The 15,362-nt window shown below is 44.6% G+C and overlaps 1 protein-coding gene and 1 pseudogene across 16 annotated transcripts in view; one reads left to right on the top strand and one right to left on the bottom strand.

Annotated features, from left to right (window-relative positions):
* Window positions 1-15,362, top strand: part of ZNF532 (zinc finger protein 532) — a 125,170-nt gene that overhangs the window by 49,842 nt on the left and 59,966 nt on the right. For all 16 annotated transcript variants that reach the window (XM_055297531.2, XM_063639266.1, XM_055297535.2 and 13 more), the window contains one exon: window positions 6,937-9,299. In XM_055297531.2, coding sequence (XP_055153506.1) covers window positions 6,954-9,299 — 2,346 coding nt within the window. In that variant the 5' untranslated portion in view covers window positions 6,937-6,953. Of the gene's footprint in view, window positions 1-6,936; window positions 9,300-15,362 lie in introns of those variants that run through there.
* Window positions 14,719-14,888, bottom strand: LOC129461798 (uncharacterized; annotated as a pseudogene).

Genomic DNA, 15,362 nt, shown 5'->3' with positions numbered 1-15,362 from the left:
TCCCAAAGTGCTGGGATTACAAGCGTGAGCCACCGCGCCCAGCCAACTATGATTTTTTAAACTAACCTCAGAAACAAAAGGGGAGATGGAGTTTAGAAGAGGGAGAGATTAGTAACATCTGCAGGCCACACAGCCTTAGGCCAGGCAGGGTTGCTCAAGCCTTTAATCCCAGCACTTGGGAGGCGAGGCTGGAGGATCACTTGAGGCCAGTTTGAGAGCAGTCTGGGTGAGAGCAAGACCCCGTTTCTACAGCAAATAAGAATTAGCTGAGTGTGGCGGTGCTTGTAAGGATCGCTTGAGCCCAGAAGTTCGAGGCTGCAGCGAGCTATGATCATGGCACTGCACTCCAGCCTGGACAGCAGAGCCAGGTCCTGTGTCAAAGGAAAGAAGCAGCCCTTGTCTCTTGGCAGGACAGGAGTTAATAAGGAAAAACAAAATTGCAGTGCTAAATGACGCTGAGGACCTGCTGTGGAGGGCCACAGGCATGCCCTGAATTTCCCTGGAGCTTCTGTCCTGGAAAAAGCAAAGGAGCTCTCACTGTAGCGGAGCTTTCGTTTTGACCCAGGAGAGCTTGGAGTTGGGGAGCGAGCTTCCTTAGAGAGCTGTGATGTGAGAAGTAGGCCGAGTTGGGGAGGTTGAGCTTTCAGAGAAGGCTGAGGTTTGTAGGTACAGGGACTTTCCCTTAGTTGCTCCTGATGTGCGAGGGGGGAATGGATGGGGGTGGGGAGCCTACTTTTATAACCTTGAGGGAGGAGTGTGGAATAACTGCAGCAAAGGGCTGGGGCTGGCTTCACTCTTCTATTTCCCAAGGTCGTGCCCTGGTTCGTGGCGTTAGTGACTCCTGTGTTGGTATTTCCAGAAGCAGTTTGAATTTCAGATCAGGAAATCTGTTATATTTCAGATCAGGAATATCAAGTGTTAGCTGAAGAAGAAAACATACTAACTTGAGCAAAGTATTTGTATATCCACGATTGGTATCATCAGGTTTAAGGAAACCAGTAAATATCTATTTTGGATAGTAGCAACTGTATTTGCTAATTTCTTGTTAACTCACACAGAATTAACAAAACATGCATTTGTTCTTTGACTGTGCATATAAACTGTATTTGTATACTATGTGTTACCCTGGTGCAGGCGGCTTAGAAAATGAAGCTCTTCTGCTGAGAGGGGGCAGAGTGTGATCAGGGTGCCCAGCAGTGCTGACAGGTCAGAGGGTCCAGGCGAGTTGTTGGTGTCCCATTGTGTCAGCTTTCTTCCCTGTGGCCAGAGGGGAACCTTTAGACCTGCAAGGTACTCTGGGCTCGCTGTCTCGACTTAATGAGGGTCTGACTAGTGTGAAGGCTAAAGATAAAATGAAACTTTTCTGTGGCATTTGTCACTGGCGTGGGACCTTCAGATGGCAAGTAATTAAGATATTCCATAGCTTTTTTCATAATTGCTTATTTTTATTTTCCACATTTTTTCATGTGTGTGTCTGCATGTATGCTATTGTTTTGAAATCTGAGAATCTGCCATTTTTGGGGCCCAGTCTCTCCCACCCCTGCCTGCACTTTCTAGAGAGAGGCAGTGAACGATGGCAGCTGCTCCAGAGGTGCGGCTGATCAGATTTTTTAAAATAACTTGGCTCCCAAACTGTCCCCTGTCCCCAGCTGGTTTAGGAAGAGTGAAGAAGCATGAGGTCGACCTGCGTAGCTGAACCGACGTGGTGTTTGGAATGGAAATGCAGTGAGAAAATAGGTTTCCCTGATACGCAGTTGAGATTGAAGTGGGATAAAAGCGGCAGAAGATCAGTTGGAAGAGAGGACAGAAGGTTTTTTTTCTTTTCTTTGGTGGAAGAGATACAATGTGCAGAGCCTTGGAAATTCTAAAGATGTAAGAGATTGGTGATGGAGGCAGAGCTAAGGTTTACATAATGGGATAATGGGAAGAGCAAGAATTTGAATGTAGGCGGCCAAGAGAAGTCAATCCCTGTGTTTCTTGAACATGTATAAAAACTGGGGATGCTAGCTAGATTCATTTTCTAAGAGGAGGAAATTAAATTTGAAACATTACATAATATAAACATATGTTATAAGAACATTTTATATTTGAAGGAAAGATAGGAAAGATGAAAACATGCTAGATCCATTCATTTATTGAATTTTTTTTTTGGGCGAGGCACAGTGGCTCACACCTGTAATCCTGGCACTTTGGGAGGCTGAGGCAGGAGGATTGTTTGAGCTCAGGAGTTCGAGACCAGCCTGGACAACATAGTGAGACCCCGTCCTAAAAGAAAGGGAAAGGAGAAAAAATATATATAAAAGAATTATTTTTAAAAAAAATTCAGCGGAATAAAAAAGATACAATGAAGGGTCTCAGTGGCCAGACAGTGCTAGAAAATAAGACTGGGAATCCTAAAGCAGACCTTGTATTATTACAGTTGTTTTATGGGAAGCCTTTATAATACTGTCAAGATGGTCAGTAGACTTTGATTTGTTTTTCTCTAAGTAGGACTGTTATGATTTAGAGGGTATTGATCTTCATTAGGGGAAATGTTAGTTTCTTTATTAAATAGGGAACCAGCATTTTCACAGGTCAGAGGAGGTAGACCTTGGCTGGATTTAGGCGTGCGTCTTTCTGTTTCAGTATTAAAGTTGGGATTCAATGGTTAGGCTGTGCTGTGCCTTTAATACTGACATTCTGTAATTAGAAATTCGGAAACCAACAATTTTTTTATTGCAAAGGAAGAAGAATTTTGTTACAAAGTATGAAAAGTATGATTAAGGGGTGAATAGGTTTCTCTTACGTTTTTCTTTTGACTTCATAACTTTTGACTTCTGCCAACAAAGATGAAATAGCTTTTCATAATTCTCAGAGGCTTTGAGTAGGAAAGGAAATGTTTTGTCTCTGTGTCATAGGAGAAAATAAAGTGATCATGTGACAGACCTGAGTTCTTTCAATTTCCTTTTTTGTAAACAGGTCTAATTCCCTCAGATATTGTTGATGTCTTTGGGTGAAAGAACATTATACCTTAAGCACAAATGCCATTAGTGAATTATAGGTCGTTTATATAGGGTTTACTTTTAAATTAAAAGACCACTGGCCGGGCGTGGTGGCTCACGCCTGTAATCCCAGCACTCTGGGAGGCTGCGGCGGGTGGATCACGAGGTCAGGAGCTCGAGACCAGCCTGGCCAACATGGTGAAACCCCGTCTCTACTAAAAATACAGAAATTAGCCAGATGTGGTGGCAGACGCCTGTAATCCTGGCTACTCGGGAGGCTGAGGCAGGAGAATTGCTTGAACCCGGGAGGCAGAGGTTGCAGTGAGCCGAGATCATGCCTCTGCACTCCAGCCTGGGTGACAGAGCAAGACTCCATCTCAGAAAAAATAAATAAATAAAATAAAAGACTATTATTGCGTTTGAAGGGAGATGTATTTTATAGGGCATAAGTGAAAGACATCGTTAAAATAACTAAAGCTAATTCTGTTTGAAAAGCAAACCGTTGAGGGAAAGGGAAGCTAAAATGAGATCATTCTATTTTATCTTTTAAAAGAGAGGACTGAGATTTATTTTTGTAATGTTTTTAAGCAAAAGAATCTATTTTTAAGACAGTAGTACTTAGGAATTGGGGTGGAAAGTGAAGAAAACTTTCAGACATAAACATTCCTCTTTGTATTCAGTATAACTGAGAAATGAAGTGGGAGTTATACATTTTTTTCCCCTCCAAGTGGAATGGAACACTTGCTCTTGCCTTCCAGAATGTGGGAAGGGAAAGGGTAATAGGACAATGTGATTGTGGGTATGAAAAACATTCCTATAAACCAAAAAAGAAGGGTGAAGTTACAGAGAGTGGTATCCATTCCATTAGTTATACAACCCCAGAGAGGGGAGTCCACGCGCCACAGTGATCTCGGGTTTCAGACGACATGATGCGCTTTCGGTTGGCCACTGCACTCAGAAACGCCCATTATGCATTTTCAGCTTCTAGTCGGCCTTCCTGCAGGTGAGCTAGGATGACTGATGACTTTTTAAAACTACCATCAGTTCACTCTGACTTCTTACCACACGCCACTGCTTCATGCTGGGCTTCCCCCCCACCCCCACCCCCCTGCCCCCCAAGAGAAGAGTATAAACCTTAGGTGGAGTAGAGGGATGGGGACAGGGTGAGGCTGGATCACTGTGGAGAAAGAGTTGCTTCTCAACCCCTTGGGGGGTTTGCAGGCATGGGAGTTCCTCTCTGGGGCCTTCTAGACCTTAACTCTGCTTTAGCTGGGCAGATAGGAAAAGATAGGGGTGGTGTGGAGGGCAACAAGTTTAGCATTAACTCAGTGATTCAATACGGCTGCTGTGCATGCATTTATAAATCAGGAGGTTCCTGTACGTATAACAGCAGAAAAAGGTGAGAAGAGCCATATTAACCTTCCCAGGGTTCATAAGAATGTCAGACAGTCGCACTGCCGACCACTCAAGTTTGGTTTCATGTGGCGACCTTTCCTCATTCTTGTGGTTGTATGTTCTGGGCCTCCCACCCACAGAGTGTTTGAATTATCTCTCATCTTCTTTTTGTTCCTGAACCGACTGCCCTCTGGGATGAACAGTGTGAAACTGTATAAAGTCTTTTGCTCACCAGAGTCATAAAGAGAGGGCAAATGACATAAATCCTGTGAAGCTCGCAAGAAAAGGTGGAGGGACTAGGGCAGAGCCCTGCTACCACGGGGACTTCCAGAGCCCGAGCCCAAGCTTTGCATCAGTTAAAAATCTACTTTTCAGGCCCTTTCAACCCTGGTGGGGCAGGGGGTGGTGTCTTGAGTTTTCTAATCACAGTGACCTCTAACTTTAGATCAACGTGGTTGGTAAAGATAGATCACAGGGATACTCAGCTAATGGCAGCTTTATTGTGAGTATTCCATTTACAACACTAGGATGATGAATAGAAATAAGAGTGGTGACATTCAGGGATTATTTGTAAGTGGGTGGATTCTTTTGTGGATATAGTGCCTGACAGATGGCTTTTTCATTCCCCACATTTTGCAGTTTAAATGTTCAATTTCATTTAAAAAACAAAATCATAATCACAGACTTTCCTACTGGGTCTGACTTCTCATAGATATTTGTAGGTCAGCATCCCTTTAGAGATGTTAATGTTTTATTTCCTGTGTACGTTTTGCATTGGTGGTAGTTTGGTGCTGGGGGTATGTTATTCCCCCTCTGTTTCCGCAGGCGCCCCTCTGAGAGAAGAGTGGTCACAGAGTGTTTTCTCTAGGCTGAGTAAGCCATCAAAAGAAAAGCACGTGTGACTTCTTCAGCTCGGTATTAATCGAGACAGGTGTGAATAGAAGCGGATTTATTCTTCAGCTGCCATCGAACCCTAAGTGTCGATTTCACCTTCAGCAGTAGTTTTTTTCTAACCAAATTCTTCAGAGTGTTTGGATGTGTCCCCAGAGTGAGTTAATATGCTGAGGGTCTTAGCAGCTGTTGATAGATTTGTGGTGTATATGAGTTTTCTCAGGCATGTATATTCTGAGTAGAAATTCTGTCTTGACCCTGGAATGGTTACTTTTATTAGGAATGTGTGATGTTTTCTAGATTGTACAAGAAAAAAAAAATCAAGTGCTTCAGTAAGATGTGGAAGGAGACAACGTGTCAGGGACCACTAAAGCAGATTTGAAGGAAGGATAATAACACAATAAATACTGAAGGGCAGAGTCTGTCTAGGAATATGCATCTAAATTGGCTAGGTGAATTCTTCCACTGAAAGTTGCCTGAAGTCAGCTGCTACCCTCTTCCGTTCCGACTGACTGCTGCTTGTTTCATTCCCCTTTCTCTTCTCTCACTCTCTCCTCTTCCCTTTCCTTCTCTTCCTGGCTGTTTGCCTCCACTACAGAAGGAACAGATCCAAGAGATCCCCTCACTTGCTGAGGGCCCCAGAGCTAGTGAGTGACACAGCTGGGTCCAGCCCTGTTCTTCTGTTATAAACGCAGTGCCTGTCTTGGTGTTGCATTAATTATTTGACATTTATGCTAGAAAGATGAGTGACACTTTGCCTGTCCTCAGGCAGCTTACAGGCCAGTCTGTAAGAGGAGACAAGTACACACACACTGGAGTAGAGACCAGGAAACAGTAGAGTCCCAGGATGGAAGGCTGGGGGTCCAGGGAGCAGAACATGCCCCCTGCAGTGGAGGCTTTATTGTCCCCTGACAATCACGTGTCCTCTGCGGGTGGGGGGAAGAGCCCCTTTTAAAGATCCCTCCAGCACTGCATGTATTCATATATCCTTCATGTTTAGTAATGGCTGTGACCATCCATTACTCCTGTCATCTGAGCATGTTTCTTTTTTAACAAACATAATAGGGAAAATTAGGGTTAAATAAAAATGGACGGAATCAGCTCCTTAGGGTTTTTTTTTTTTTTTTTGAAAAAAGTCCCAAATGGAATTTATTAGCAGATACCCTGCGGTGGCTGTGGATGCTCATTTCTTTTTTCTGTGGATGAATACTGAAATCTGTACTTGGCTTTTTTGATTGTGGCATGTTTCTTTTAATAAGGTATCCCAAATCTGATGGTGACGATGATAGTGATAATTTTGCCAGCGGAATTAAATGCTGTCAAGATCAAAATATGTTGGAAGTAGCTTTTTATGAAAGGGACACATTTTCTAGTTGCTACACCAGAACCTTTTTTTCTAGGCTACAGCAGTTTCAATCAACTTCATTCTTGTTAGCTGGGAGCCACGCTGGTAACACCGTATAGCAGTATGGAGGGATTACTTTTGAAGCTAAAATTATCTAGGTCTTACATGTATTTTCTCAATGTTTGTCCACTTGGACTCAGAGTTTCCTGAGTCCTGTTTGCTCTTTCTTGGTAATCGTTACATTAGTGTGAATTGTATAGGGGTTTTATCTCATCGTGAGGAAATGCCAATTACTGATGGAACTATTTTCTGCTCATTTAACAGAACATCTGCTCAAATTCATGACCATGGGGGATATGAAGACCCCAGACTTTGATGACCTCCTGGCAGCATTTGACATCCCAGATATGGTCGATCCTAAAGCAGCTATTGAGTCTGGACATGATGACCATGAAAGCCACATGAAGCAGAATGCTCACGGAGAGGACGACTCCCACGCACCATCATCTTCCGATGTGGGTGTCAGCGTTATCGTCAAGAATGTTCGGAACATCGACTCCTCCGAGGGCGGGGAGAAAGACGGCCACAACCCCACCGGCAATGGCCTACATAATGGGTTTCTCACAGCATCCTCCCTTGACAGTTACAGTAAGGATGGAGCAAAGTCCTTGAAAGGAGACGTGCCTGCCTCTGAGGTGACCCTGAAAGACTCGACGTTCAGCCAGTTTAGCCCGATCTCCAGTGCTGAAGAGTTTGATGACGACGAGAAGATTGAGGTGGATGACCCCCCTGACAAGGAGGACGTGCGATCAAGCTTCAGGTCAAACGTGTTGACGGGGTCGGCTCCCCAGCAGGACTACGATAAGCTGAAGGCACTCGGAGGGGAGAACTCCAGCAAAACTGGACTCTCTACGTCAGGCAATATGGAGAAAAACAAAGTTGTTAAGAGAGAAACAGAAGCCAGTTCTATAAACCTGAGTGTTTATGAACCTTTTAAAGTCAGAAAAGCAGAGGATAAATTGAAGGAAAGCTCTGACAAGGTGCTGGAAAACAGAGTCCTAGATGGGAAGCCAAGCTCCGAGAAGAATGACACCGGCCTCCCCAGCGTTGCGCCATCAAAGACAAAGTCGTCCTCCAAGCTCTCGTCCTGCATCGCTGCCATTGCGGCTCTCAGCGCCAAAAAGGCGGCTTCAGACTCCTGCAAAGAACCAATGGCCAATTCGAGGGAATCCTCCCCATTACCAAAAGAAGTAAATGACAGTCCGAGAGCTGCTGACAAGTCTCCTGAATCCCAGAATCTCATCGACGGGACCAAAAAACCATCCCTAAAGCAACCAGATAGTCCCAGAAGCATCTCAAGTGAGAACAGCAGCAAGGGATCCCCGTCCTCTCCTGCAGGGTCCACACCAGCAATCCCCAAAGTCCGCATAAAAACCATTAAGACGTCTTCTGGGGAAATCAAGAGAACAGTGACCAGGGTATTGCCAGAAGTGGATCTTGACTCTGGGAAGAAACCTTCCGAGCAGACGGCGTCTGTGATGGCCTCTGTGACATCCCTTCTGTCATCTCCAGCATCAGCCGCCGTCCTTTCCTCTCCCCCCAGGGCGCCTCTCCAGTCCGCGGTCGTGACCAATGCAGTTTCCCCTGCAGAGCTCACCCCAAAACAGGTCACAATCAAACCTGTGGCTACTGCTTTCCTCCCAGTGTCTGCTGTGAAGACGGCAGGATCCCAAGTCATTAATTTGAAGCTCGCTAACAACACCACGGTGAAAGCCACGGTCATATCTGCTGCCTCTGTCCAGAGCGCCAGCAGCGCCATCATTAAAGCCGCCAACGCCATCCAGCAGCAAACTGTCGTGGTGCCGGCATCCAGCCTGGCCAATGCCAAACTCGTGCCAAAGACTGTGCACCTTGCCAACCTTAACCTTTTGCCTCAGGGTGCCCAGGCCACCTCTGAACTCCGCCAAGTGCTAACCAAACCTCAGCAACAAATAAAGCAGGCAATAATCAATGCAGCAGCCTCGCAACCCCCCAAAAAGGTGTCTCGAGTCCAGGTGGTGTCGTCCTTGCAGAGTTCTGTGGTGGAAGCTTTCAACAAGGTGCTGAGCAGTGTCAATCCAGTCCCTGTTTACATCCCAAACCTCAGTCCTCCCGCCAATGCAGGGATCACGTTACCGACGCGTGGGTACAAGTGCTTGGAGTGTGGGGACTCCTTTGCACTTGAAAAGAGTCTGACCCAGCACTACGACAGACGGAGTGTGCGCATCGAAGTAACGTGCAACCATTGTACAAAGAACCTCGTTTTTTACAACAAATGCAGCCTCCTTTCCCATGCCCGTGGGCATAAGGAGAAAGGGGTGGTAATGCAATGCTCCCACTTAATTTTAAAGCCAGTCCCAGCAGATCAAATGATAGTTTCTCCATCAAGCAATACTTCCACTTCAACTTCCACTCTTCAGAGCCCTGTGGGAGCCGGCACACACACTGTCACAAAAATTCAGTCTGGCATAACTGGGACAGTCATATCGGCTCCTTCAAGCACTCCCATCACCCCAGCCATGCCCCTAGATGAAGACCCCTCCAAACTGTGTAGACATAGTCTAAAATGTTTGGAGTGTAATGAAGTCTTCCAGGACGAGACGTCGCTGGCTACACATTTCCAGCAGGCTGCAGATACGAGTGGACAAGTAGAGTATCATTTAAATTTTTGTGTTTCAGTGATGAGTCTGTAGGCATGAGTGCTTGATAAGATGCCCTTGATTTTAGGGTGGGAACACAGTGAAATGGACGGGTGTGTGTGTGTGTGTGTGTGTGTGTGTGTGTGTGTGTGTGTGTGTGTGTAGGGGGGGAATGCCTGTGCAGCCGGGCACATGATCCAGTAAGGATTGTTTTCATAGACTAGAAACAATTAGCTGGGGATGTGGTGGTGGCAGTGGTGTTGGAGGTGGTAGCAGGAGTCGTAGTGGCGGTGGTGGTTGTGGTTGTGGTTGTGGCAGCAGTGGCGTGTGCCTGTTGCCCCAGCTATACTCGGGAGGCTGAGGTGGGAAGATTGCTTGAGCCCAGGAGTTCGAAGCTGCAGTGAGCTGTGATTAAGCCACTGCACTGTAGCCTAGCACTGGGGCGAGATCATATCTCCTTAAAAAAAAAAAAGAATAGAAGCAATGTTGAAACATGAATCTTATTTTAATAAAACGAGTTTTTTGAGGGGAGGATAATATATATGTACTAGTTGAGTTGTGGAACTTCAGATTTTGGTAATCGTTTGGTCATTGGAATGTATATTGAAAGTCTGAGATTTAGCGGATTATAGTGTCATCCCATTGTATTAGGTATTTGAGCCCGGCTTCATCATCAGAGTTCCTGAGTTAGTGACAATTTTGATATTTAGAAAAATACTTACTGTTATTTATTTATCTATCTGCTGGCAGCTCTACTGAGCTTACTGTTGTTATTTATAATGCTGATCTTTCTTTTATAGTTAAATGCATTTATCAGTACCCACTTCTGTGGCATGTCTGCTTACTTAAGATGGTGATCCAGAAGTGTGTTCAGTAATATCCTTCACTGCAATGAATTTAAGCCACAAATGGCAAACCCATCTCCAATTGAACAGAATACCTTTGTGTGTGTTTGCAGCTTTTGTTTTGTAGTGAAGTGCAGGTCGATGTTGGTGAATTACATTTCACAGTGGGCATCAATCAGCCTTTTATCTCCATCATTTGCTACTTCGTGAGGCAACTTTTAGCTGATAGATAAATGTATTTATCATAAATACATAATACTAGTATTTGGAAGTAATTAGACATGTTGAATGAAATAAATTTGAGTTAGACCATGTGACGTGTTGTCCAAACCAGAAAGCTTGTGAAATTTCACTGGGCACAGTGGCTTATGCCTGTAATCCCAGCACTTTAGGAGGCCGAGACAGGTGAATTGCCTGAGCTCAGGAGTTCGAGACCAGCCTGGGCAACATGGCGAAACCTCATCTCTACCAAAAATACCAAACATTAGCCAGGCTTGGTGGCGCATGCTGTTGGTCCCAGCTACTTGGGAGGCTGAGGTGGGAAAATCACTTGAGCCTGAGAGGTGGAGGTTGCAGTGAGCTGAGATCATACCACGGCACTCCAGCCTCAGGTAACAGAGCAAGACCCTGTCTCCAAAAAAAAAAAAGAAAAAAAAATTGTGAAATTCAAAGGGAGCACTAGTTTGAGCTAATATACTCTGCCCCTCAAACATCTCTATAAAGATTTAACAGTAAACTGGGCTTTCCCTTTTTTCTCCCTCCAATGTTTTGTTAATTAGGATGTTTATGCTGCAATTCAGAAGTTTGGTACTATCTTGGTGATTAGTTCCTCAAGGGTAATTACTGGTTTAAGTTCTTTGTAGCATTTTGAGTTTGGGGAACAAAAGATCAAGAATACCCCGGTAATTTTTTTCTCTGGTTTTTCAGTTCAGTGGAAATGGAAGCAATAAAGAGTTTTGACAGCATTCTTGCAGGTTTGAATGTTAAATGTTTCATTGGCTCCGGCAGTAAAATGCTCAAAAAGCAGGAAAGCAGCAACTTAGTTCAAGAAGGCTGTGATGGCTCCAGCTGTTAACCTAGCCCGGTGACAATGCCTGGGTTCTGTCTACATGGATGTCCTCCCATCTTGACACCGCTTCATCAAAAGGATAATATTTCTTTTCATCCTAACAGGATGCAGTAAAAAAGGGAAAAAAGCCAAAAAGCTCTTTCTTCATTTCTGTTGTCCTCGTGTCTGTGTCTGCTGGTGGGCTGTGTAGAGCGGTCGACTCTGTCCTGGCTTAGGAGGGTTCTCACTATGAGCTGTGTGCTCTGTATCTGGCCTTTGGAGCTACCCTCAGATGTGTCTGTCTGAGACCTCCTTCTCTGAGAGCAAGGAAGGGCATGAGCAGGCGGGTAGGAATGTCCTTCTTCCCTGCGTTTCCCTAATTTTTGTTCTTTATTAACCTTTTAGGCTCAACAGGCAAAGTAGGGTGAAACGGGTGAAGCTCTGTCCCCAGGAGGAGAGATGAACATCTTTTCTTTTGTGCGTGGTTGCTTTGGCATCACTTTTGTATCTTGCTGGGACGAGTACGCGGGTCACCTATTTGACGCGGAATCCCAAGGAGTGAATCAGGGCAGAATGTATATTTAACTCTCAGACCAGATACACACAAGCAAAACACTCACCTCCTGATCTGTTTCTGTTTTGCAGCCATCCACTCATCTATGTAGGCCACTCAGCTCACCAGTGAAGGGTGTTGGTTTGTAGTGAGCTTCAACCCACTGCATAGCCAAGCACTGCAGGACCAGCAGTGTGAAAAGGCCCCATAGCACGCTCTCCTCCTGTTCCTCGTCTCCCCTTTCTCACTGGATCCAGAATGCCTCTCCACAGCTTGCCATTTTCCCAGACTCAGCCAGACTGTGTCACTCAGACCCAAACGGGGAGTGTGGCTTCTGCCTCAGTAGGAATAGCTGCTGTGTCTTCAGCATTCATGGTTTAACCCAACCTGGAGTCTCTTCCTTGGTTCTAGGGGCTCAGTAGGATGCCTGTGGCTGTTGCCATTCTAGCCTCCACATGTGGCCATGGGAGTTCTCGACCATTACTGTTGCCTGGGGTGCCATCCAGCAGCCATGGGAGTGGGAGGTGGGGGCTGCAGTAAGACAGAAAAGAAAAGAGAAAATAGCCTTTGTTTCATCCTTCTCGTTTGCCAGTCACATGACTATCGGCCAGTTTACAGTTTGTTCAACTCGAATGGGAAAAAATTACACAGAACTTGGTTTCTGTCTGAGGATGGCACTTAAAACACACGTGACTGCTTACAAATCTAGAAATGAACACAGGGGAGCCTGAAGTACTGGCAGCTGTGCCAAGCCCCTCCTTTCCTCTGTTGTACAACATATTCCATACATATTTTTTTGAGATGGAATCTCACTCTGTCGCCCAGACTGGAGTGCAGTGGCACGATCTCGGCTCATGGCAACCTCTGCCTCCTGGGTTCAAGTGATTCCCCTGCCTCAGCCTCCAGAGCAGCTGGGATTACAAGCACACATCACCACACCCAGCTAATTTTTGTATTTTTAGTACAGACGGGGTTTCACCATGTTGGCTGGGCTGGTCTTGAACTCTTGACCTCAAGTGATCCACCTGCCTTGGCCTCCCAAAGTGCTGGGATTATAGGTGTGATCCACCCCGCCTGGCTAGCATTCCATGTATTTTAACACTTTAACTCCATTTCCCCATTGACCTCCACATTCCTGGTAGCTCATGGGTGAACTGGAAGAGTATACCAGTCCACATTGTAACATTTTTCTGGTGCTCACACCCTGGCCTGTGCTTTCTGGGGTAGGAACCTAGTGCAGTTTAAGCCTGTGCCTGTGGCTCTGGGGCAGGATGCCCCGGGTCTGCACATTAGTGTCTAGTTAGTCTAGTCTTGTCACCCGAAGTGGATTCCTGAACCAACCTTGCTGCCACTGTTCATAGTTCGGAAAGTGTAAAGGGTATGGCTTCTGGGGTCCTTGCTAGACTGGCAGGTCCATCACCCTTCACTCAGTGCCTTTCAGCTCCTCGGTTTACCAGGTCTGGAGAAAGGTATGACTTCATTAGCAGAGGGACCTCCTTCCCTTTTTCTTTTAATTGTAGATTAATGTAAGAATAATACAGAGAGAACTTGTATACCCTTCATCTAGTTCCCCACAATGGTAACATCTCACAAAACTGTAGAACAGTATCACAACTGGGATATGGGCATTGACTCAGTCATTTATAGCCACCCACACCCTCTCCTCACTCCTTAACCCCTGGCAACCACTAAGCTATTTCATTTCTATAATTTTGCCATTTCAGGAATGTTACATAGATGGAATCATATAGTATGTAACTCCTTAGGATTGGCTTTTTTTCACTCAGCATAATTCCCTGGTTGTTGCGTATATCAATAGTATATTCCTTTTTATTGCTGAGTAGATTCCATTGTATGGTTGTACTATAGTTCATTTAACCATTCACTTGTTGAAAGACATCTGCACTGGATCCAGTTGGGGGCTATGATGGATAAAGCTATTATTAACATTGTGTACAGGTTTTTATGTGGACATAAGTTTTTATTTCTCTGGGATAAATGCCTATTTATCAGCTGGCTTACATGGTATTTGCACGTTTAGACTCTTAAACTGTTTTTCAGAGTGGCTGTACCATTTTATATTCCCAGGAGCAACACACGAAGGATCCAGTTTCTCTGCATCCTCCAGCATTTGGTGCTGTTACCATATTTTATTTTAGCCATTTAGATAGATGTGTGGTATTATTTTATTGTGGTTTCAATTTGTGTTTCCCTAGTGGCTAATGATGTTGAACACCTTTTCATGGGTTTAATTTGCCATCTGTTTTTCCTTTTTGGTGAAATGTCTCTTCACGTCTTTTGCCCATTTCTAATTAGGTTGTTTGCTTTTACAACAAATCATTGAGTTTCACAAGTTCTTGATAGAGCCTAGATACTAGTCTTTTGTTGGCTATGTGGCTGCAAGTGTTTTCGCCCAGTCTATAGCTTGTCTGTTCGTCCTCTTCTTTAGCAGAGCAAAAGTTTGTAATTTTCATGAAGTCAAGTATATCGGTTTTCCATTTTATGACCTCTGCTTTTGGTGTCAAGTCTAAGGCATAGCTCTAGATCCTAAACATTTTCTTCTGTGTTTTTTTCTCAACGTTTTATAATTCTGTGATTTACACTGAAGTCTGTGACTCATTTTGAGTTGATGTTTGTATCAGGTGTGAGATTTAGGTGGAGGGTCATTTTTTTCCCCCATACATGGCCATTTGTTGAAGATGCTGTCATCCTCCAATGAATTGCTTTTGCCCCTTTGTCAAGTATCAGTCAGGCGTTTGTGCGGGGCTATTTCTGGGTTCTTTATTCTGTTCCATTGATCTGTGTGTCTGTCCCTCTATCAGTATCTACAGTCTGAGTACTGTAATTAGGTAGTCTTCGAGTCTGGTAGATGGATGCTTCCAATTTATTTTTCTTTCCCAAAATTGTTTTCACTCATCTAGTTCTTTTGCCTTTTCATATAAACTTTAGAATAATGTTGTCTGTTTCTGTAAAACAACTTGCTGGGATTTTGATAGGAATTGCATTAAACTTAGATATCAGTTTGGGGGAGAATTGGCATCTTTACTATATTGAGCGTTTCAGTCCATGAACATGAGCACAGATTCTTCATTTATTTATACTGATAAGAACAGACACTACACTTGTTCTTAGCCAAAAGGCCGAGAAGTGATTCTTCATTTATTTATATCTTTGATTCTTTGTTTTGTAGTTTTCTTTTCTTTTTTTTTTTGAGACGGTGTTTCGCTCTCGTTGCCCAGGCTTGAGTGCAATGGCGCGATCTCAGGTCACGGCAACCTCCGTCTCCTGGGTTCAAGAGATTCTCCTGCCTTGGCCTCCCGAGTAGCTGGGATTACAGGCATGCACCACCGTGCCCGGCTAATTTTATATTTTTAGTAGAGACAGGGTTGAGATGGGGTTTCTCCATGTTGGTCAGGCTGGTCTTGAACTCCTGAGCTCAGGCGATCCACCCGCCTCAGCCTCCCAAAGTGCTGGGATTATAGGCGTGAGGCACTGCGCCCAGCCTTGTAGTTTTCATCATATAAGTCATTGTGCATGTTTTGTTAGATTACTTTTTTCAAACAATCGTAAGTGGTATTATATTTTTTGGTGAGGACATATTCATTGCTAATATATATAGAGACAAA

Source organism: Symphalangus syndactylus, chromosome 1 (genome assembly GCF_028878055.3).
Source record: "Symphalangus syndactylus isolate Jambi chromosome 1, NHGRI_mSymSyn1-v2.1_pri, whole genome shotgun sequence".
NCBI lineage: Eukaryota > Metazoa > Chordata > Mammalia > Primates > Hylobatidae > Symphalangus > Symphalangus syndactylus.
This window is presented reverse-complemented; position numbering and strand designations above follow the sequence as displayed.